This window comes from Enoplosus armatus, chromosome 5 (assembly GCF_043641665.1).
Source record: "Enoplosus armatus isolate fEnoArm2 chromosome 5, fEnoArm2.hap1, whole genome shotgun sequence".
NCBI classification, from domain to species: Eukaryota; Metazoa; Chordata; class Actinopteri; order Centrarchiformes; family Enoplosidae; genus Enoplosus; species Enoplosus armatus.
The window spans coordinates 310759-335546 of record NC_092184.1 but is presented as its reverse complement, the minus strand read 5'-3'; the positions used below and the strand labels follow the sequence as shown (position 1 = coordinate 335546).

Here is a 24788-nt window from a genome sequence, read left to right as displayed (position 1 = left end):
AGATCATTGTTTAATCATGGTAAATATGCCACCTGCTAAATGGGAAGAATGCACATTTGTCTTTTTGTTACTTTAACATTTATATTCAGTGCTGCTTAGTGCTCATGTTAGTTGTCAAATTTCTTCCCTGTTCAGAGGAACAATCTCAGCGATTTTCTAAGATTGATCATTACAGTCTTGTCCGGAAAGATTCCTGTGTCTTTCATCTCCTTTGCTACTTCCTGAATGCCAATGAGAGCACAATTTCATTTTTGACTGTAAAGCATCACGACAGGCTGACACTGACCCCCTGTAAAAGGCTGTATCATAATGCCCCTAACGCCTTCTTGATAATTTGTGTCTGGGGACAGACCTGCTCTGTTCCTCAGGCCTGAATTAGCTGGAAGCTCTTTGTGGAAGTAGATTCATTAAGCAGAGTTTGAGTGACACGTTGTCCTTCAGTGGATGGGACTGTTCCTAACTCTTTAATTTTCAAAACTGAGTAAAGGAGAAGGTATGGCTTGGAGTATGGCTAGGAATTAAGGTTGTTATTTAGATGTCATGCGGACCTTGTAACTTCACCACTATAAAAAAATGTTGTACTGTGCAATAAATACTTGCCTGCAAGCATTTTATGCGCTTACACCAAGTCCATTTAACAATCCCTTCCCTTGACAGTCCACCCAAATAGTAGGTGTTTCTACTATGATGATTTAATTGCCAGTATGTGCCTAATGGGAGGCACATACTGGCAATCAAATCAGGGTAAGCCCAGTCATGCAATGGTTAGCATTGTCGCCATACAGTTCGACAGCATGAATCCTCCAGCCGGCTAGGGCTTCTCTGTTTGCATGTTCTGCCTGTGCCTGCGTGGGTTTTCTCTCAATGTCCTAAGACATGCAGTTAAGGTTAATCGGACATTCTAAATTGCCCTTAAGTGGAAATGGTTGTGACCACCTCTTGCACAATGTGAGTTGGAATAGGCTCCAGCCCCTGCACAGGCCATGCAGGTATCGATAATGGATGGATTGATAATGGTAATCAAATGGTGTCCAAGCAGGCCATACTAAGTTGAAAAAAACAAAGGCCCTATTACAACTGCAGAGTAAGTCCAGCCTCAAACTTTGAGTAGATTATTTTTTTTAAAGTGTGTGTGTGTATGCTGTGTGTGTGTGTGTGTGCACAATAGCAATGTGACAGAGCTGTGTCTCTGCTGGAAAGTCAAAGAGTCCGGCAGTGCTTAAACAGTCACTAGAAGCATGTTTATTCCCCTTTGAGAGAGTTTCTTTGTGGGTACCTGTGTGTCGTAGCCCTGCTGTTGTAGTGCTGGAACAGTTAAAATGACTGTTTGTCAGCCCTGAATATCTACTGAGCCAGTGAGGGTCTATATAGACTGACACACACATAACAAATCCTACCTTAACCCCTGGTAACAAGTGTGTATGACAAACAAGAGTGTATACGCGTTGTGTAGGCGCATCTTACTATCTAAATAATGCATCCTTTAGATAGCAGGAAAATATCACCAGACTTTGACCAGGTTTTTGGTCAATGGCGCCATTACTTTCTGCTGCCTCAAGATAGCAATGCGCCAACAATGAGCCTGTCCACACCTCATTTTAAGACCAACACGCCCATGGGCGCACAGATGGGCGCAAATACATGTGCTACTTACACAACATGGTCACGTTGTCCATGAAAATGACAACTGCATCGGTTGGAAACTAGCAGTGACACTGGGTGTAAGATAGGGCCCTATGAGTTGTGATTAATGACTCAAAGGTATGCAGCACTAAGTGAAGACAGAGGTTGGCAGCCAGAGTTGTGTGGTCTACTTGTGCTGCTGTTGGAAAACAGCCTGGATTAGGAGGAATATGATATCAGTAGGTGAAGTGAGCCTGGCTGTTTCTCCAAAGAGGAAGCTTTTACTTATTTGTTTATTGATTAAAAATACATTTGTCAGTAAGGGAAAAAAAAAAATTGGTTTGGTATCAGTATGGAAACTCAGGTACGGCACTAGTATATCTCAAATGATACCCAGGTCTAGTAATGAGACTAGATATTTTGTTATATATATATTTCTAGTAAAGGACAAATGATTAAGTTATGAACAGAACAAAAATAAACTTTTTTTTCCTCCATATACATGGATTCAACAACCATGAATAAATCCTCCTCCGGAGCCTTGGACTAGCCTTGGAAGGAAATAACACATCTGGTTAACATGAACTGCTGTGCTCCTTGGAGACCCATTTGTCAGAGTGGGGATGGCTCGATGATATTGATGTAGCCACATACAAGTTGGCAGTGAACCACAGGGGCAGTTTGGCAGTGAGAGGTGGGTCATCTGCCAGCCTGTAGAACAGGGGTATTCAACTAAAATTCGAAGAGGTCCAGTTAGAGAAAATGTCCTCAAGCAAAGGCCCGGAACATCCTAATGTCTAACTTGCGTTGTGATTTAGTGTGATATACAGTTAGGCCCAGAAATATTTGGACAGTGACACAATCTTCATGATTTGGGCTCTGCAAGCCACCACATTGGATTTCAGGTTTAATTCAAGGGGTTGAACAAAAATATCCTATGAAACATTTAGGAATTGTAACCATTTTTATACAAAGTCTCCTCATTTCAGGGGCTCAAAAGTAATTGGACAAATTAACATTACCATAAGTAAAATGTCCATTTTTAATACTTTGTTGAGAATCCTTTGCAGGCAATGACTGCCTGAAGTCTGGAACCCATGGACATCACCAAACGCTGGGTTTCCTCCTTTGTGATGCTTTGCCAGGCCTTTACTGCAGCTGTCTTCAGTCGTTGCTTGTTTGTGGGTCTTTCTGCCTTAACTTTTGTCTTGAGCAAGTGAAATGCATGCTCGATCGGGTTGAGATCTGGTGATTGACTCGGCCATTCCAGAATATTCCACTTCTTTGCCTTAAAAAACTCCTGGGTTGCTTTCGCAGTATGTTTTGGGTCATTGTCCATCTGTACTGTGAAGTACCGTCCAATCAACTTTGCTGCATTTGGCTGAATCTGAGCAGAAAGTATATCCCTATACACTTCAGAATTCATCCGGCTGCTTCTGTCTTCTGTCACATCATCAATAAACACTAGTGACCCAGTGCCATTGGAAGCCATGCATGCCCATGCCATCACACTGCCTCCACCATGTTTTACAGAAGATGTGGTGTGCTTTGGATCATGAGCTGTTCCAATTCTTCTCCATACTTTCTTCTTCCCATCATTCTGGTACAGGTTGATCTTAGTCTCATCTGTCCAAAGAATGCTGTTCCAGAACTGGGCTGGCTTCTTCAGATATTTTTTGGCAAAGTCTAATCTGGCCTTTCTATTTTTGAGGCTGATTAATGGTTTGCACCTTGTGGTGAACCCTCTGTATTTACTCTCATTAAGTCTTCTCTTTATGGTAGACTTAAATACTGATACACTACTTCCTGGAGAGTGTTCTTCACTTGGGTGGATGTTGTGAAGGGGTTTTTCTTCACCATGGAAAGGATCCTGCGATCATCCACCACCGTTGTCTTCTGTGGACATCCAGGCCTTTTTGAGTTCTCAAGCTCACCAGTGCGCTCTTTTTTTCTCAGAATGTACCAAACTGTTGATTTGGCCACTCCTAACATTTCTGCCATCTCTCTGATGGCAGAAATGCCATCTTTTTTTTCAGCCTAAGGATGGTCTGTTTCACTTCCATTGAGAGCTCCTTTGACCTCATGTCGTGGGTTCACAGCAACAGCTTCCAAATGCAAATGCCTCACCTGGAATCAACTCCAGACCTTTTAACTGCTTAATTGATGACAGGTTAATGAGGGACGAGCCCATGCAGCCTTCTGAGTCAATTGTCCAATTACTTTTGGTCCCTTGAAAAAGAGGCGGCTACATATTAAAGAGCTGTAATTCCAGGCGGTTTAGGTCTGCACCTAAACCCCTCCCCAATCTCTCTACAAGAACTCCAAGTCTTTTTTGCATCTTTGCAATCTTGTCCCAATGAACTGTACAAAGGGGAATTCTGGTGTACACATATGGACAGTTGCTCCTCAAAAACATTCATGGTGTTGCACTCAGTTTGAAAGAGAAACTAAAATCCTGCCTTTTTTCACACCTTGACCAACAAACCCTGTATTTTTACAAATGGGCTGCCTGTTCCTAAAGGACCCCCATATAACTGGTTGGGAATAGTATTAATTCTGGGATGTGAATCGTTGTTACACCACTTTCAAGCAATGTACCTTATTGACAGAGAATTGACAGTAAATCATTTTCATATTGTCAACTTTTAACAAATTTTAACAAGCTGCCCAACTCAACTTGGCAGTTCCCTATAGTACAACTGTACAAGAAGATGTGACTAATGTAAAGCTAGTGTATTCAAAATATGGTTTTCTCCACTTTGATGCAGCTCATTTATTCATTATTTCCACACTGCATGAGGTACACATTATAACTAGACAGAGTAAGTGGGTGTGTGGGTTGGTGGCATGCTGCCCTCCCAAGTGGGTTGATTGGACCTGTGTGTGTCTTGTCTGCCAGTAAAAATAATGTGAAACAAGCAGCATTAGTAACATTAGTAATATGAACACCAGAGAAGAAAAAAGTTCTGATTTGGAACTTTATCTGAACTTGGGAAAAGTAGCAGGCCAAGTATAGACTGGCACGCACCAACACTAAGGCAAGGTTAAACTCCCTGCAATATCTGCCAAGAAACTTCTCTAATTGACAGCTAAAGGCACACACTCTTTATTCCACAGACACTCACAGATCTAATTAACAAAACCATCAGCCTGTCTTTTTCGTTGTGATTAGCTGTGTCTTTTCTCACAGAGTTGGAGTCTGGCAGTGTCTGACTGCTGTTGGCAAGGGTCACAGATACAGAGAGCCACAAAGATCAGCTCCTCCCCATAAAAAGAAAAAGATTCAAAAACAAAACACACCAGGACTAGTGAAGGTGAGACTGGAAGCGTGAAGACTACTCACTGCAGCACTGAATTCTCTATGCCCACCACACCTTTTGATAGAAAGGTGGAAAACACTTTCTAATTATCTGTGTAATTGAGAGTGTCACAGAGTGAAAAGATGTTGGGACTTAAAGCCAAGACTGTCCTTGATGGCTGCCAAAAATGTCTGGTGAGTACAGGCTGCCCCAGAGAGCCACAGCTTTTGCCTGATTTCATGTGAAACGTGGAGTATTTTATGTCCTGCAATGAACTGGCAACTGCCTGTAAGTTATAATGTCCAAAGAAAGGATTATGTTTTTAAAAAAACACAAGGGGGCTTGGAGAAAGTGACATTGTGAATACTCATTCCTATAAAGGGTTAGTTGTAAATTTAAGGAGAGACCTCTGAACTGAGTTGTAAATATGTATGCACTGGCACTGATATTTTTTAAACTCCTAGGGTTGAGGTTTAAGGTTAAAAATAAAACTAGAGTATTGGTTGAAGGCAGGTAAGGGAAAGGACTTGGGTTTAATGTTAATGCCATGAATTCTCAAATGAAAACCAGTATTCAAATATTGCCTGTAGAAAGAAAAAGAGGCCGGTCCCTAATGAAGGCTGGGTAAAATTTGTACTATAATAGTTCACATGATAAATTTGCCTCAACACTACCAGCACATGATTGACAGTAAAAGTCTACCAGTAAAGGGAGGGATTCTATCCTCTGAGATGCTATAAGGCTTTCAATGTGATATCCTTCTGTTTTTATTCACTTAATATTTCCATTCGCTTCAGCTTTGCTATTCTTTTGATCGTTGTAAAGCGTCAAAGAAACTCAACATTTTGTGCATGTTTGACATTAAAAGCCTACCAGGTGAGGGAGGGATTATATCCTTTGAGATGCTGTAAGGCTTATAACATAAATGTCGATGCAGGAAGTGTTAAATTTCACTGACAGTATCTTAACAAAGAATGTAAAATATGATAAAATATACTAGTAACAACTCTAATATACACCAATTTCAAATAAAGGCTTCTCTCTGCAGTTAAGATTAATAAAGACCATGGCGACGATTTCCAAAAGTTACAGGATTAAATGGTAACTTATATGTATAATGAGCCGAAAAGTGTGAATGTGCATGTGTGTGACTCCACTCACCCTGCTCAGCCCCATGTGGCAGCTGCTCTTCTCCAGTTCCAAGGACTCCAGCAACTCCTCCACTGCCTGGAAACCAGCAGAACAAACAGTCAGTAGACAGGTAAACAAAAAAAAACAAAAAAACATGGTTTGTTCCGGGCCTTACCTCTACGTGATCACATGACCTCAATGCCATAGCAACAAACACCATTCCCCCTTAACACCATCTAACACAAACACACACACCTAACCCCGATCTGCCTTGAGGGACGTGAAAGCACAAAACAAGTCAGAGAGAGAAGCTTCTCAAGTCCCTTTTCTGTCAGGTTTCATCTATTGTGTTAACTCAACCTTTAGAAGACAAACTGCAGACTGTTTGGTTGCTGGGGCATAACTCAGAGGCTTTTGAGGGCTGATGCTGAGATTGAGGATTAAGAATCTCAATATAATTTGTTACAACTGGGCTACAAAGACACATTTGATAAGTAGGAAAGTGTTGAATTTGACTGTTCTCAGAGGTGTCCTGGGGTGGTGCTACAGAAAAGGCCAAGGGACATTTAAATAACATGATAATTCTTAAGATTTGGCTGATTTGGCAACACCTGTTGTTACTAATGGTAATAAATAATGTCTTTAAATATAAGTCCAGAAGAGGAACTGCTATTGTCTTCTGCGTCACATCCAGTACATGCATGCACCTTTTTGTGAATCCCTTGTGCATGGGTAAGCAATTTAAATCCCATATGGGAGAGACAGACTCCACCAGTAACAATTAAGTATCAATATGGGGTTGGATATGATGAAAATCTGAAGGATTATACGATAAATATCCAATTGATCATGTTAAGAATCCCATGAATGTACTGCTACCTCCTGGCTAGTGGGTGTAAATAAAAAGTCCAACCAATAAAGCCATCACCATATTCGTTCCCAAAGTGTCAGTGTCTTGCTCAACCCGCTCTACCCTGCTCTATCTCCTGTGCGACAGTGTTAACCACTGCGCCACCATGCCATCCACCAATTTATCATTATTAACTTGGGTCTTATTGTGTGGTTTTGTCCATCATTTACATCTGTTATTATAAATAACTCACTGCAATCTGGTCCCATCTTCTTTTAAACATGCAGTTGTTCAGCCTCTTCTGAAAAAAAAACCAAAAAACTAACCTTGATCCATCCCTTCCCATAAACTATAGGCCTATATTCAAGCTGCCTTTCATCTCAAAAAAGAAAGTTGTTGCCAAACAGCTCACTACTGCCTTGACTGCAAACAACATTTTAGATAAATTCCAATCTGGTCTCCGTTCAAAGAGTATTGGTTCGCTTTCTTTATCTGTACAGTCCAATCTTAGAAACCTCTGTGTTATATTTGATCAGGCTATGAACTTCGATTAACATATCAAATCGTTGACATGTTTCTTCCATCTAAGAAACATTGCCAAACTCTGGTCTGAGCTAGAGATGGTCATTAACACTTTTATATCATCCCAGTTAAATTACCACAATTCCCTTTACTCCTGCTTTAGCAAGTCGTCTCTGGACCATCTACAAATGGTCCCGTACACTGTTGCAAGGCTGTTGACCAGGTCCAGCAGGACGATTCACAGATCAGACAGACAAGGTTGACAAACTGAGGGTTTGTTTAAAACTTCTATGATTATCTGACTGCTTATGTTTCTTGCCCCAAACTTGTACAATGTTATTACAGATGGGAATGATGAACAAAACTATGAATATACAATCCAAATGAAAATAAACCAGAATTTGCTCACTTTCTTTCTGATGTCCTGCTACAACATGGAAATAGATCACATTTAGAATCAATGGCAATGATATAATTTCCCCGGACATTTAAACAAATTTCATGGCAACCTGTCAATAAGATTTTGAGATATTTTTTGCACGAAGATGACATTTTGACTTGGGGAAAGCTCATGGAGTGGATGTGTGCTCTGGGAAGTATGAATGTGCTCAATACACTTTGTAGCATTCTGCCCATCAGATTTCAATATTAATGTGAAAGTGAAAATGTGACAGAGGAAAGGTCAGGGGGTCGCAAACATCACTAAGAGGGGAAACTCCACCAGTTTTAAATGTCAGAGTCATTTAACAGAAAGGCGGCAATTTGAAAAATGTTGGCTTTTACAAGACAGGTAGGGTCTAACAAAAGACACTATCAAGTTGCATTATCGGAAGTGTACTGTAGGATTTAGCATTTCTGGTTTGACCCATACTATGGAAAAACAAAACAGTCTAAAAGACATTCTTACAAAGCATGTAGACCAAGGAAATTCCCCACTGAAAACCAGGATAATAATAGTAAGACATGATGATAATAATACACATAGAACTTTACATGTCACGTTCCACTGAGGTTCCAGCAGGGACAGGACACATCTTATAACACTAAGAATGTTGTAAGATGTGGTGGATTTCCTCTCTGTTGTTTGCCTGGTTGGACTGAAAAGCTCTTGGCAGGTACACCATCTGTCTACTGACATCATGGCTACATCATGCTATATTAAAAGGAACTGACAGAAGTGGGCTGTCAGCGACAGGAAGAGAGGGCTTTTTTTTGGCATTTTTCAGACGGGCTCAACAAGCAAATATTCTCTTTTGGTCGCTTTCTCTGATAACAAATTCTTTCTTATTATTTCTCCAATTATATGCCCTTCTCTGTCTCAGACTGCCTCCTTTCATCCATCTTCCTTGCTTACTTTCTTCTCTGCTGTTCATTCCAGACTCCCCAGAGAATTGGGTACCATTAGTTATTTTTGAGTAGGCTATCTTCCCTAAGCTCATCTCCAAGGAATGTTGTGAGCCACTTTACTGCCAGTGTGTTGTGGTGTGGCAGAGCAGAGCTTGATTTCACTAATATATCCAGTTAAATCTTCCCTGTTGACAGTGGCTAATATATTGATATTCCACATTTAACTGGCACACGCAAACAGGCAGGTCAATCAGATACTTTTTAGATTCATAAATGTCAGCCATCCTTTACCTTTTAAGACAAGAAACTTTAGCACATCAGGTACAGAAGGCCTTAATGTAGAGATGTTTTTCCTCTAGCAGCCACACCTCCTACTAATAAAGGCTAATCGCGCCTTTGTGCAAAGCTATATACTGCATAAACAGAATGTAGAGGACATTAATCATATGCTCAGGGATGTTCCTAAACTGTTCTGCCTCCTATACAAAAGGAATGGAAAGATAATGAGACAAGAAAAAAAAGTGGAAAGAGACAAGGGAATGGGAGGGGAGAGGTAGAGAGAGCGGAGGAAAGAAAGAGCTCTTCCCACTGCCAGTAATTAATCAGTACAGTAGCCGTATGCTGCCAGCCTGCGCAATCATAATTAATTACACACAAGAGCGCTCTTGGAACAGGAAGAGGACAGCGGAGAGAGGAGAGCAGGAGGAGAAGAGGAATAAAGGGATTCTGTTCACACCAGGAGATTAGAATGTGGAGGGCAAGGAGAGAAACACTGAATCTCCAGAATTTACAGTTTCAACATTCTATCAATTTATTTGGCTAGCAAGTAGCTGGGATTTTTTAGGAGGTACTCTGTGATTTAGTATTGCACCTCCATTAAATTGGAGGGCTTACAAGAGACCCTTGTATCCTGACTTTTCTCCCTATAACGGAGTAAATCTAAAAAAACACTGGATCCTACATTTCCCTTAATGCAACTCAATAGCATATCTTCGTTAGACCCTCCCTGCCTGGTAAACAGTCACGTCTTTCAAACACCTCACCTCCAGTTTGTAATGCAGGCATTCAGTAGTATCTAAACTCAAACTGAGATTGTTTTGAGGGGGTTTATAGGACAAAGCTCCTCTAGAGCTAAGAAAGGCTGAGTAGAACTAACCACGAAGAGTAAGATGACCTTGATGTGTAAAAAAGGTGGAGTGCCCCTTTAAATCTGAATAATTTCCTAATTATTACAACATTAAGTATACATTGTTGCTGCTGAGAATGTTTCCCCTCTTGAGGATCCTCAAACCCTCAAAAGAGGGTTCAGCAAACCATCTCCTAAACAAACCAGGGTTGAGCGCATTGGTTCACTCATCAGTCATTTGGCAGTAAAACTCTGTCAACAACTTGTTGTTGTTTTCACTTTTTAAACAATGTTTTACTAAAAGGAAAACATCTTTTAAGGAGCAGGCTGGTTTAAACAGTCAGAAATCCAGAGACCTGGATTTTATGTCCCCATGCATCCATTTAACAAAACAAAACAATAAAAAGATGGCTAAAATTTCTTAAGGAAAGTGTTTGTGCTGAAATGTGTGTTATTAAAATCCAATGAAAAAAAATCAATGACGTAAATTTTTTGAAAAGTAAAAATAAACAAAGATTAATTCTATAATATCTTAAAAAAGAAAAAGAATCACCAATTAGCAATATATGTAAATCTTCCTACGTTACTGTTCGCTACGTCAGCGAACAGAATGGGCAATGCAGAATCCAGCATCCAAGCAAAGTCATTTATATAGATGAGTGGCCTGCAACATAGCTTGACTCTGTTAGAAATACAACCATTTATAAATAAAAGGTACTCACCAAGCCAATTGATAACAACACCCTAGAAGCCATAGCAGTGAAGTTTGGAAATGAGAATCTTATGATCAACTCCTAATCAAAATTCGATAAATCCAAGAATATACCAATTGCTATTATTGTCCAAAGATGTGAAGATTTGGCCTATGAGTGATTTTGCCAAAATCTATATTGGTGTTTATACAGGATATTGTTATCATTCAGGTGTTTTAACAAGACTAGCACTTCCAAAACCCTGGATAAGCAAGGTAAAATAGAAATAGAATTTTTTTTTTTGCGATTTCAGCAAATCTTTGAAAAAAGTCATAGCACACCATTCTTGATCATTCTGCATGTTTTGATGCATCTTTCTGTGTATGTGTTGGGGACGGTGTGAGAGGAGAAGCGGGAGAGAATAATAACTAGGAAAAAAATTAATTCAAGCATAAAGCTTAAACTGTGTCCCATTTAAAGTAGCTGAATGTATGCAGAAGTAGTAGTCAATCAAAAAATGACGGAATAATAAAAGATTACAACAGTGTGAATGCTGCTGAATCATCATTCACCCTAATACGGCAGAAAAAGTACAGCAGAAAATAACTAGTGCGCCTTGTGCTTTGGACATCAGGCAAACTAAATCATACCTTTGAGTAATGCATGTAGTAGTGTGGGGACTCCCATAAAAGTTAGTGTAGCTTCTGTCATATCAGCAGTCACTGTCCAGCCACATACACATACAGCACTCCAAATTATCAGGCTAACCCTGTCAAACACTCACCCTCTTCTCATCTGTGACAATGTAGTTGCGGCCGTGCTTCTTGGTCAGATGTGGTGCCAGGACATCAAATCGCCTGCGAAACTCAGAAAACACCATGTGGTCTGGGTATCCTGTGGGCAGAGGGAAAGCAGAACAGAGAGGAGGTTAGAGGAGCATCTGCAGCTAGCGGAGAGCCAACAGCTCTCAATGGTCAATTTTTAAGTTCAGTAGAAATGGAGCCCAAAAAAAACCAAAAACACTTCAATAGACAGAAAAAAGACAAAGTTGTAAAGATTTGACAGGTGGAAATGATTACGATTACAGAGGTTTCTCAAGCTTTTAGGAAGGCATGAACAGTAAGAATACCTATAGAAGAGATTTTTACAGTGGGACAAAGGGATAAACGATCTAAAAGCATACACTTTTGAATAAAGACATTAGAAAGTAATTTGTCCTTTTGACAATAACAGAAACAGGCGGAAGTTATTGGAATCCTTTCAGATTCTCTATTTCTGGAAGTTAAACTCATCACTGGTTTCAAATGATTTGGACAAGAAAAGAAAGAACGTATAGAGTTCATATTTTATTGACATCATCAGAAAGACAGTATAAAAGCAGGTTAAGCGAGAGTAACAATAAAAGAGAAAATTGACTAAACTAAGCTAAGCTCAAAGTTTAATGATTACCATGAGAATATATCAGTGTTTTATAGTTTTCCCTAACCCGTTCAAAACTACAGATATCCTGACTTTTAGTGCCTTGTAAGTCAGTAAAATTCATTTCTATAGCACTTTTCATAACCACAACAAAATTATTCCCATGTGTGTATAATACCATGATGAACAATAATTTCAGGGAATGGTCAAACATAAAATAATTAAAACAAAATAAATAAAAACTACATGAATTGGAGTAATATGTGGAACTGCTTTGTGGAGTTGAAAGATCAGAAATACAATGTAAACCAATGTAATACTGTCAGGACTGGGGATGGATGACAAATTAAAGGAAAATCCTGAATAAATGAGTGCTACATAACATACAAATGCAGTCACTAATTAAAGTAATATAGTAAACTAATATAACAACTTATATAACACCTTTCAAAACACAGTTACAAAGTGCTTTACTTGGAAAAGCAAAATGAAAACAATTTAGCACCACAATTAATTAAAATCGGGTACATAAAATACTAAACTAAACATAAAACAGATCTGAACTGAAATAAATAAAACCTTGGGCTAACATCAATGAAAGGCTTTTAATATGATTTAAAATATGTTACTAATACTGCAAGTAACATATTTTTTAATCACGATGCTTCCATACAGGACACGGGGGATCATTGCCGGAGTATAAAATGAAGTGAATCATAGGCTGTGGCCTTCACAGACCTGAAGTGTGGTCTGATGTGTTCACTCTTCACCACCATCATCAAAACACCAAAAGAGGGAATATCTTTTGGAAGAATGGTGTGCACCCTCTAGTAAAGTCACTTTTGTTTGTTTTTCCTTTATTTTGTCACCCATCTGTATGTTTGTCAGAAGCCTTGCTCCTGCATTCTGCACTAAAAAATAAAATAAAATAAAATAAAATAAAATAAAAATAAATAATGATTTGCAAAAGTCAAGGCAAGAGGAAGTGTCGGAGTGGATAATTTGCTCAACTGTGCTTTTGAGGAGAATTGGTTCGACTTGGACAATACTGCTGATTAGTAAGACTGAACAAGACTCTATGGGCCCTATTTTACACCCGGCGCAAAGCAACGCACAGTGCAGCGCAAGCGTCATTGCTAATTTCCAACAGACGCAGTTGTTATCATGCCCAGCGCCCATGTTGTGTAACTAGCAAATGTACTTGCGCGTATCTTTGCACCCACGGGCGTATTGGTCTTAAAATGAGGTGCAGCATTGTTGGCGCATTGCTATCTTGAAGCAGCAGACAGTGATAGCACCGTTGACCAACAAAAACCTGGTCAAGTCTGGCGCAGTATTTTCCTGCTATTTAAAGAACGCATTATCCAGATAGTAAGATGCGCCAACAAAACGCACGTGTGGGGGGGCAAGGGGCGAAGCACTCACTGGGTCCCTCCGGTACCACAAGCACAAACACACCCACTTCACAAGAAGAAACAATAAGGGCTCCACGCCCAGCCACTGAGCCGTGCGTAATAACGTATAGAACCCCATATGCGCCCCAGTGGCACCCCACAGTAGAATTCCTGACATTCTCCATGAGGGGATGAAGGCTGGAACCAAAATAAAGTCTACTGACGTGAGAAAGAGGAGACGAAGGTTACACACTGTAACAGTCCAGCGAGGAGCAGAGGAGGGAAAAAAGGCAGCTCTCCATGCTCTCCATTTATTTTGAAGTCGATTGGATAAAATTTCTAGGAGGAGTTCGTTACAGTATGGAGCCTGGAAATGGTTAAAATTTCACAGTTCATACAAAATGGCTTACTTCTTGTTGGGTTTAGGCTATGGCTCCATGAGGGTTTTTTTAAGTCTTGGGATGTTACATCTGCCTACCAAATTTCATATATCTAGGTGAAACGTGCTGCTGGGGCTGCTCCGTTGAAAATTTGTGGGGGGGCGCTATCGAGCCATTTTGCCACACCCATACGCAAGACCCATAAAACATAGGACTTTGTACCCCTAACACACATGCAAAGTTTCGTGGCATTTGGAGCATCCCCAGCCCCTCAAAAACTGTATTGTTTTTCATGGCGAATGATGCGTTGCCGCAGACACCTCAAAAGCTTCGTTGTCGAGCATCAGCAAGATCTTGAGCCTTTTCTGACCTAATTTGAGGTGGATCCAATCAACCTGCTAGGAGCAGTTTGTATAAGTAAGTAAGTATAGGGCATGTAACTTCCTGTCGCCAACAGGTGGCGCTATGGCTGTGATTCAATATTGGACTGTGGATGTCTTCAGGGCGTGACTCTCATCATACGTGTGAAATTTGGAAAAGATCTGACCACGTGGAGTTATAGCAATTTAGATTTTCATGGTGAAGCATGCAAATTTGCCATGCTGCCACGGGACCGTCGTTCGATGAAAAACAATCTTTGCGGTGAAGCATCATCAAGGTCTTAAGGATTTTCTGACACAGTTTTGAGGTGGATCTGATCAACATGCTAGGAGGAGTACTTCAAAGTATAAAACGTGTAATTTCCTGTTCCCAGTAGGTGGCGCTCTGACCAATAGTCAATATTGGCATATAGATATGTTCAGGCTGGGACTCTTATCAAACATGTAAAGTTTGGGGCTGATCAGACAATAAACATCTGAGTTTTACCAAATCCCTCATTTATGGTGTTGCACTTTTGCGTTACACAAATTGACTGCCACGCCACGCCCATATAGTTGCACGAAAACTCAAGCTTTATGCAACTGTTCATCAGGCAGGTCTTTAGATGGCACTGCCCAAATTTGAAATCAATCTGATCTTTTCTCTAGGAGGAGATCATTAAAGTAGGAAGCATGAAAATGGGTAAAATCAGCCAAAATTTGCACAGTAAATTCAAAATAGCGAACTTCCTGTTGGGTTTAGGGTGTGGCTCCCAGATATTTTTTTCTTGGCATGATACAAAATGTCATGCATCTAGGTGAAACGTATCACAGGGGCTGCTTATTTAAAATTTTGTAGGGGGCGCGTTAGAGCCATTTTGCCACATCCATGCGCGAGACCCAGACTTTCCGTGCATGTTTAGGCCCTCAAAAATGCGTTTAAAGGGGAGGAAAAATAATAATAATCTGAGAGAGGACTATCCTGCTCGGGCCCTGATAAGAATTTTTTGAATTTCAATAGGGTTTTGGCACCGATTCTCGGTGCTCAGGCCCTAATAATAACAATAATAATCATATGGTTTGCTTCCTGTTGGCGCTATGACTAATACTCAATACGATCATGTAGAAATACTCTGATACTTTGATGCACATTGGACAATGTACAGTTCAGCAGCTTCCTGATTTACAGCGAGACTTCCTGTGTCCAGTAAGTGGTGCAATGACTATGACTCAAAATTGGCATGCAGATGTCTTGAGGCCTGGACTCTTATCAAGCATAAGACATTTTGTGAAGATTTGATCATGTATACTCAAGTTACAGCAATATCCAGTCATGGTGAAATGCACAAAATGGCCGCCATGCCACGGCAACATCGTTGCATGGAAATACAAGCCTTCAACAGCTTTTCATACTGAAAGTCTTTAGATTTACTCAGATCAATCGCCCTGCCCAAAATTTCTTGGGCAGGGCGATTGATCTGAGTAAATCTCTCGGAGGAGTCCATTGAAGTACAGAGCATGTAAATGGTGAAAAATGCACTCAAATTGCACTGTACATTCAAAATGGCTGACTTCCTGTTGGGTTTAGGGCATGGCATAAAGAGAGTGCTGTATGTTTTGGGTAAAAATGTCATCACTTCATCATAATATCACATTAAACATCTGTGTGAAATTTTGTCATCACAACAGCATTAATTCTTCAGTTATGGCCAGAAATGTGTTTATCAAGGTAATTTTGAGGTCACAGTGACCTTGACCATCGAGTCAAAAGTGTCACCAATTCATTGTCTGACCAACTGAAATATGGTCATCATCTTGAGTTATGGTTAAAACGTGTTTTGTGAGGTCACAGTGACCTTGAGCTTTGACCTTTGATCAGCAAATTCTAATAATTTCATCCTTGAGTCCAAGTGAGCGTACCCTCTATTCCCTCAAGTCTGAAATATTGCATTCACGAGAATGGGACAGACGGACAACCAAAAACATAATTCCATAGGCCACGCTATCTCTGGCGCAGAGGCATAAAAATATGAATTGTCCGCCTCGCCATGGCAATGACATTCCATGAAAACTCAAAAGCTTTATAATTTAGCATCATGAAGGTCTTTAGATTTCGCTGAGCAAGTTGGACATGGATCTGCTTAACCTGCTAGGAAGAGTTTGTTAAAGTTATCTGCTTAACCTGCTAGGAGACGTTATAAGACATTATACAACTGTTTTCACAGACGGAGTAGTACTCCTCAGTAACCTGACCATTTCAATGTAAAACAGATGGCAATTTCCTTTATCATTTAAATTAAACAGAAAACAAATGCCATGGTTTCCATAAGTACTTCATTACCTTGCCTGTAGATGCGCAGTGCATCAAGCAGCTTTGATCCTCGGAGCTGAGCTCTCAGGAGGCCCACGTCCAAAGTCATAAGTCCCGATTCGGGGCTCTCTCCATGCGTGACACGGGGTTCACCTCCTCCACTCACTGCCTCTGCTTTGGGCAGCAGGCAGTGGACAAAGTGAACCCTGGAGCGACGCACCATGTCAATCAGAGCATCCTAAAAACAGAAAGGAGGTGATTTTTCTTTATGTGCTTTCTTGTACTTTAATTTAAGATTCTCTTTACATTGTGGCAGTCTTTGCAAGATTGCAAATAAGTAATCTACAAGTGTTAGAAAGTCCTGCACACCCACACAGGTGTTGTAAATTACCCTGGCTAAGACCTCTAGTAACAATCCAAATAATTCTTCAAGCATTCTTTAGCACAAGTGGAGACACCTTAGGATTGTGCAAATCTTAATTTCAATGTTCTTGACAGTTTAAAAAATAGGGTAGATAAGGATTAAAGTAATGACTAGGAATCTGTTTTTAATATGGATCAGCCACTTCCTCCGGATACTCTATTCTTTTAATAAGTCAGTGTCTCCACTGATCTGAAGCATGTGGTGTGCCATTTGGTGGAGTGACCTACAGTATTTGATTTCATCTTTCTTAACGATGGAAACAGTACTTAATGGCATCTGAGTAATTTCACCAGTCAAGACTGAACAAAAACAACCGATCACAGTAAATTACTTCACCAATGACAAAGGACCAGTTTGCAATTGCTATTGATCGATACCCCAAAAAGCTGACCGATAGGGCCAGTTAAGGAATGAAGTACAAGTTCTAATCACTGTGTCCTCCACTTACCACTTGGAGTTTGACCTGGATACACAGGCTCTTCTTTTTGACAGCAGCCACGCCTGTGGTGAAGGTTTTCCTCATGCTTGTGGCTCGTCGCAGGGCGAGCTGAGAGCTGCCCTCTAGACCTGCGATGGAGCCCGACAACACTGTGGCCCCACTGGCCCGGCCCATAAACAGCCCGCTGATGTTCTTCCTGTGGTGGCAGAGGAATGGATAGCATTTTTATGCATACCTACTAACAGCACATCTTCCTCGCTGCATCAGCCAGTGATTGACACTACAATATACAGGGAGCCAGTCTGCGTTCGTAGCACAATCTACTGTTTGGAGACCCATATGTTTGCGGGTTGCTCCCTGCATCATTTGGCATCACTCTGTTGTCTGCCTCTCTCAAATTGTGGATCTCACTTTTTCTAAATCATTATGGACACTGAAAGTCTGAATTTGACATGGATTAGGTGCTATTTGCAACTAAACATGGCCGTTGTGGTGGATATGTGTACTATAGTTCTTGATTTTCATAGCAAATCACTTGTTTGGCTTGGAAAATGCTTGTCAATTAAAAAGAACAGTATACAAGGGAGATCACCCAGAAATATGCTTCAGGAAAAACTTAAAATGACAGAAGCTGAGGTGATCAATTCAATACATTTTAAATTCACTGGGAGTCAATGTATAATCTGTTCTTATGAATGTATTAAGTCACCTGAAAATGTGGCATCTTTTTACAAGTTCACATATACACAGACGATATGTCCTGTCTGTAACTTTGTGTTGTACTGTTGACCGGGTCTGTCTTGAGAATGAGACCTTGTGTATCAATTAGATTACCTGTTTAAATAAAGGTTAAATTAAAAAACCATTCCATCAGCATTTTACGATTCTCTTTAATTTGTTAGTTTGTCATTTAAGCCTTTGAGTCTGATAAATGAGATTCTGACGTTGAAATGAAAAATACTGAATTATAGTGTAGTAATAATTCCATTCACCTCCATTGTATAGGGGTGGAGATGATATAATTATAAATTGGAGACAGATACAGTGCTCACCAGAATTATTGGCACCCTTAAGCAAAAATGAGCAAAACAAGATGCAAAAAAATGTCTTTGTTTATCCTCATGATCTTTCATTCAAAATATTCACAAAAATCTAACCTTCAATTGAAGTAACATAACTGAAAGAACCATTAAATTCTTATCAGGAAACAAATATTTTTCTCAAAAATATGTGCCACAATTATTGGCACCCTTTCGTTTAATATTTTGTGCAGCCTCCCTTTGCCAAGATAACAGGCCAAGTCTTCTCCTATAGCGCCTGATGAGGTTGGTGAACACATGGCAGGGAATCTGAGACCATTCCGCCATACAGAATCTCTCCAGATCCTTCAGATTGAGAGGTCGGTGCTTGTGGACTCTCCTCTTCAGCTGAACCCAAGGATTTTCTATGGAGTTTAGGTCGGGGACTGCGATGGCCATGGCAAAACCTTTATTCTACCCATACGGTAGGTGCTTTAGTTTGTTGTTGATTGACATCTAGGCTTTTTTTCTGGCAACCCTCCAAAACAACTTGTGGCACCTGATGGTAGTTTTGGACAGTTTTTGACTGCAAGACTCAACTACCCTCTGCAATTCTCCAGCTGTGAGCCTTGGAGTTTGTTATGCCAGTCGAACCATCCTCCTCACGGTGCGTGGGGTCAATGTACTGTACCCACACGTCCTCTTCCAGGCTCCTGTCACTTTAAACTTGCCCTGATAGTGGAAACTGTTAAGAGATTTTCCTATATTAACTTCCTGACTTCTCAACGCACATCGTCACTGTGTTCTTGGGTTTTTCCCCATAGTGACAAATGAGTAAGAGAATTTGGCCTGCGTCACCCCATATATTCACACCTCAGATATAACTCATTTATACCCCAGTGAAACAGGAAGTCATGGTGAACTTAAAAATGTATATATTTTTAACATATGACTTGAAATACACTTGAGTTAGATTTAAACCATAAGATTTTCTAGGGATGGCAATAATTGTGGGACACGTGATGGAGTAAAATATTCATTTAATGTTAAAATTTTTTGCCTTTCAATAATTTTACTTAAATGCAAAGGTAAGATTTTTGCAAATATTTTGAGTGAAAGACCAAGACAATAAACAGCAAAGACATCTTTTCAACAGTCTGTTTTGCTCATATTCACTGACTATTGTCGACTCGTAGGTCGCTGTGGATCGTGGTCCTGGTACGCCTGGGTGCTGCTGCCGCCATGGGCCTGCCTGACTCTCATCACTACAGTTATTATGTTTAGTCGTAGTTCTGTCACTATTAAAGCTCCTATTATTAATCTCAGCTAATATTACAGCTATTTCTACTGTTAGTGCTGCCATACATCTTTGCCTACCTATCTGTCTGTCTGTCTGTCTGTCTGTGTCTCTCTGTCTGTCTGTGTCTCTCTGTCTGTCTGTGTCTCTCTCTCTCTGTCTCTCTGTCTCTCTCTCTCTCTCTCTCTCCCTCTCTCCCTCTCTCCCTAAAACCCAACCGGTCAAAGCAGATGACCGCCCACCTAGAGTCTGGTTCTGCTCAAGGTTTCTGCCTCTTAAAAGGAAGTTTTTCCTTGCCACTGTCGCCAAAATGCTTGCTCATGGTGGGAACTGTTGGGTCTCTGTAATAACATTATAAAGAGTCGGTCTAGACCTGCTCTATTTTGTAAAGTGTCATGAGATGACTTTGTTGTGATTTGGCGCTATATAAATAAAATTGAATTGAATTGAATTGAATTGAATTGAATTAAGGGTGCCAATAAGTCTGGAGGGCACTGTATCTCAAAACCTGGACAAATACAACTAAAACTATTTGCATGTATAGATACCACTAGAGGTGAATAGGAATGTTTTGTTTTTTTGTAATTTGGGTGAACGGCTCCTTTATTGATTTAATGATAACTTTTCAATCGACTACCAATTTCACTACTCTAGCTAGTCAGTTTGTGTGACTGTGACTTTCAAACACACAATGACATTTAACAGACCACTTTAGAACACTGGACACAGATTATGGAGTTAATTGTATTGAGTAAATTTTAAACTGTAGGAGCTTTTTAACATTACAAACTGTGAAGTATCACAACCGCTGTCAAGGTGCTGATCCTGCAACAGCCATGATTGCAGGTGCTGTCCAGAGTATTTGACTCCTCCTCGAATGCAGGATTTCATCAAAGTTACTGTAAAAAGTCCACCTGTCCACTCAGATTGTCGAGGGCACACCAGGCTCTCCCTCACCTGACGGTGGGGCCCGAGCAGGGCACGTTTGGACTGTGCCTCCCCTGCCTAGCGGGGGCTGCGGGAGTATACTTGTATACTAGTATACTATGGTGGTGCCTCTGACCGCTTTTCAACCTTTACGGTTCCCAAAAGGTGTAAACACAAAGGCAAGATCGGATTGTTTATTATCCGGATAACATGTCCGGATACAGATCGCATTTTAATACCAGGTGTAAATGGGGTGAGAGTTCTATTAAACTTTTTGTATCACATGTGTGCAATTGCTGTGAGTGCTCATACTTCTGAGAATCCTGAAGCAGTGTGGCGGCATTCTGGACGGCATGGTTGTGCTTGGCGTGGCTCAGCCAGCCCTGAGCGTTGTACTCAACCCAGTCTGTCCCGTGGCTGTGGCCCAGCAGGAAGAGGTGTGGCTTCTCTCCTCGCAGCAGCAAACTGGCTCCTGCAACACACGGGAAATATTTCCATTATTCCTTCATGATGTCAGGAGTATGATCAGTGCTGTCTGTTGTTCCTTCAACCTGCAGGAACCTTCTGTTTAATGCTTTAGCAGGTAGCAACAGGTTGAGTGCTCACCTTTGTTCTCTGCCTGTGCAGAGCCGTAGTAGCTGAAGAGTCTCTCCAGCATGGTTTCCTCTGAACCTCCAGGCTGAACAGCCTCCTCCTCCATCAGCCAAAGAAGGCCTCGAGCCTCATCTTTCCTGGCCAGAGTACGCACCTGTGATGGAAACCAAACGCCCCCGATGTCACCTACTTTTTCTTTCACTTTTCTTTGACCTTGATGGAAAAAACCCACAGGTCATATCTCCAGACCTACATAAAAGTAATTTGATGTCATACCCTATACCCAACAGGAAGTCGGCCATTTTTAATTTAGTGCTCATTTTCGGCCATTTATAGAAGGATTTCCACATCCACCTCAAATTTAGTCAGCTAAATCAGAAGGCCTTCACATTGCTAAATTGTGAAGCTTTTGAGTTTTCAAGGAACAATGTTGCCATGGTAAGCCTGCTAATTTGCTTAACTCCATAGCAACCTTTAGACTAAGACTAAAGTCATTCATTCATTCATTCATTTTTCCTTTTGCAAGGGTGGTGGACATAGGTGAAGTTGAATTATGTTAGTTAGTATCAATATTGATTATTTCTGTTAGCTGAAGTTGAGTCATCCCTCTACTTAATTTTGTACAAATTTGTGTTTATGCCAATGCTACATATTTTGGTGCTGCCTTTATTCACTGTTATTAATGCTACAATGACATTTATGCTTCATAGTTATAATGCCACCTATATTTAGGGGGGTATACTACAGTTTAAACTTCTCTTCTGTTTAAGTGTTTTTCACTATTTACTTCAAATTTGGTCACCACATTGGTCATCACAAGTCATAGTGCCACCTACTGACAACAGGGAGAAAGCCTCAAAGTGGCCACACAGGAAGTGATATTTAACTCATTCGCGCTGTGCCCCATAGTCATGAAGATTCAGAGCCGTGTCAGGAAACATTTTTAACACTAATTTAAGCATGAACAAGCCCTCTGACAGCAAATGGCCACATGGTGTGTTGTCTACAGCTGGAGCAAGTAATTGTTGTGGCTGCTGTTGCTATGGAGAAGAAGTCTGTCAGAGCTTCATTACATTTATCATGAATTGTCATCAACAGCATCTTAAACTTGGTGGACATTGTTTACTGGATTGCTCATTGGATAGCTGACTTTTCTCTGTATGTTTTTACGTACGCCTGACTTTTTTTCAACACAGTTGTTTATCTTTTGTACTGATGATTCAACCGGGACAGTTCTAATGTCCTCCCAAGCCTTGAAAGTCTGTCTGTCACTTAACATTGTCTATGCAGAAAATAAGCAGGACTTTTACTTCCAGAACCTTGGAAGTAAATGAAATAACCATCTCTCACTTTACTGATCTGTAGCATCCCATTGCCCCAAACATGCTCAAACTTTCTCTCTTCACAATGATCTTTTTACACACACTTAAGAAGTTCTTTGTTTTTCCAAGTTCATTCAGATGCCTTCCATCATTTAGTATGGCCATTACCCAATTTGAAAGACTTGTGAGTGCTAGCCTGAATCTAATTCATTGAAGGAATTTAACCACTATCCATGTTTAATGTAGCACAGGATGTCGTGTGATATATGACCACGGCCATTGTGAAAAAAATGCCATTTCATTCAAAAGGGCTGCTTTTAACCTTTTATAAACTGTTTAAAGGATGGAAATATGTCATGTTAATCCTCTTTCCAATTACTTTACATTTTTTGGAGATCTTTGCCCTTTTCATTCTTGAGTGAAGTCAAAGATATTCCCCAGAGAAAACTCACTATTGTGTTTTCCCTGGTTTGTCATTTAAAAACATGACTTCAATCACTTTAACACTGGATTGATTCAATTTAGAGGGCAATAATTGGCATTTAACCAACCGTAGCCAGGGATTCTAACCTTTCTAACTTTAACAACTCTTCCTCCTACATTGTGAGCCACACAACACGTCACTAAATTCGAGATAAGTGACAGCAATGGGATTTCAACAAGCCTTTCTTTACCAATCAAGGTAATTGTGTTTCATGAGCAACTATTCTACTATTAATCTATTTTCAATGAATACTAACAAATAAGCACCTGCTATCAAGCGGTGTTAATAAGACAAGGGTGCCCCATTTCGCCCTTTTTCAGTTGATACCTAATTACTAAATCTGTATATTGCTCACTGTACAAAGATTAAAAGTATCATGGCAAGTGTCTTCACAGGTCATCTGGGTTCCTAGTAACTGAAACCCGAGTTAAGCTGGGGCCAAATTATATTTAGTCCAATTTAGAATGGTAAGATTCTGTTCTGACTCTTTATTTGGGTCTGTTTAGGTCGACCACATTTTTGAGCAGGTCTAATTATCTTCTATCTATCTATTTCAGACCAAGTCTGATCTTCCTTAGGCCCTATTTCTGAAAATGATTTATACATTTGGGTATGTTTTCTATGTGACTGTTTTGAAACAGGTCCAAAATTTTGGACCCATGAAGTAATGAGTCAATTGGCAGATGACCCATTTGTTCTTAAAAGACTATATTTAGGTCTGTGATCAGTCATACGGCCCTGCCTGGTCATGTGATTAGCATTCGGTATGGAACAGAAGACAGACTGATCACATGACCAGGCAGGGCCACATGATTAAAGCCTCGATGGCTGCGTTCCGATGGAACCGTGCCCCCGCTGATCCTGCAAAATATGACAGCCACAGTAGCTTGGAAAATAGTGATATGGGGCGTCTAACTAATCTAACTGCTGCTAACTGTAGCTGAGTTAGCTCAGTTAGCCATTCAGCTAGCAGTCTTATTAGCTGACTCTGGGAGAGCACTGGGAGAGTTTTGATGGCAACGGATCCGGGCTCAGCAGCCTCCCAGTGAACACAGCCGGACCAGGACCAAACACAGCCTTTAAGACTGAAGAAGAGACAGGGAATATAGTACCAAGGTGATTTACAGCAGCTCCGACCAGGACTCTGATTCCAAGGCGTGGCGAGGAGGGGCATGAAGTGGAGGAGGAGCATTAACAGGTGGCTCACTTCATGTGTGTGCTTGTAATATATATTTAAATAGTTAAATTAATATCAGAAACGTGTGACGAGTAGTCGATTAATGGCTTGAACTAACGACTACTAGTCAACCAGGAAAATCTTGGGTCAGGGGCATCTCTAGTAAAAATGCTCTGGATTTTAGTAGTATCACTCCTTTTTTAAAATCATTTGGATCAAACAATACTTGAAAGATTATAACAACCCATGTATTGTTTCCTGAATGTGTTATTTGAAAAATCTGGAGGTCTACAATTTTAATTTACAGTAAATGCAATAAGCTAATAAACTAAACTTTGATAAACAAGCTTTGGATGCTTGGAAACGGGCCTTCAGTGAGCCCTGAGCTGACACAACCCCATAAACAGCCGATTAATGCAACAAAAACTGCTCTTCTTGTCAGTCAAAATGTTTGAGTCTTGCTCTGCAGTTTTCTAACTGTTATTAGTCTATTCGTAGAGTGGCTGGCCCCCATTAAGCCAGTGGGATTCTTAAATTTGCGACTTGGTTAAGTTTAGAGAACATAATTATCACCCACCACAAAATACAGGAAAGTAAAGGCAAGGATAAAGCAAAATTCATCCTAAGGGGCACATGGATGTTAGTATCAAAT

General features: G+C 40.4%; 1 protein-coding gene across 1 annotated transcript in view; it reads right to left on the bottom strand.

Annotated features, from left to right (window-relative positions):
- LOC139284844 (unconventional myosin-XVIIIa-like) overlaps positions 1–24788 on the bottom strand; it is a 156053-nt gene that overhangs the window by 61976 nt on the left and 69289 nt on the right. Inside the window, exons 16-21 of the mRNA XM_070905181.1 lie at positions 21166–21307; positions 20872–21031; positions 17326–17512; positions 16484–16691; positions 11375–11484; positions 6084–6149 (exon numbers count right to left, since the gene is read on the bottom strand). Coding sequence (XP_070761282.1) covers positions 6084–6149; positions 11375–11484; positions 16484–16691; positions 17326–17512; positions 20872–21031; positions 21166–21307 — 873 coding nt within the window. The remainder of the gene's footprint in view (positions 1–6083; positions 6150–11374; positions 11485–16483; positions 16692–17325; positions 17513–20871; positions 21032–21165; positions 21308–24788) is intronic.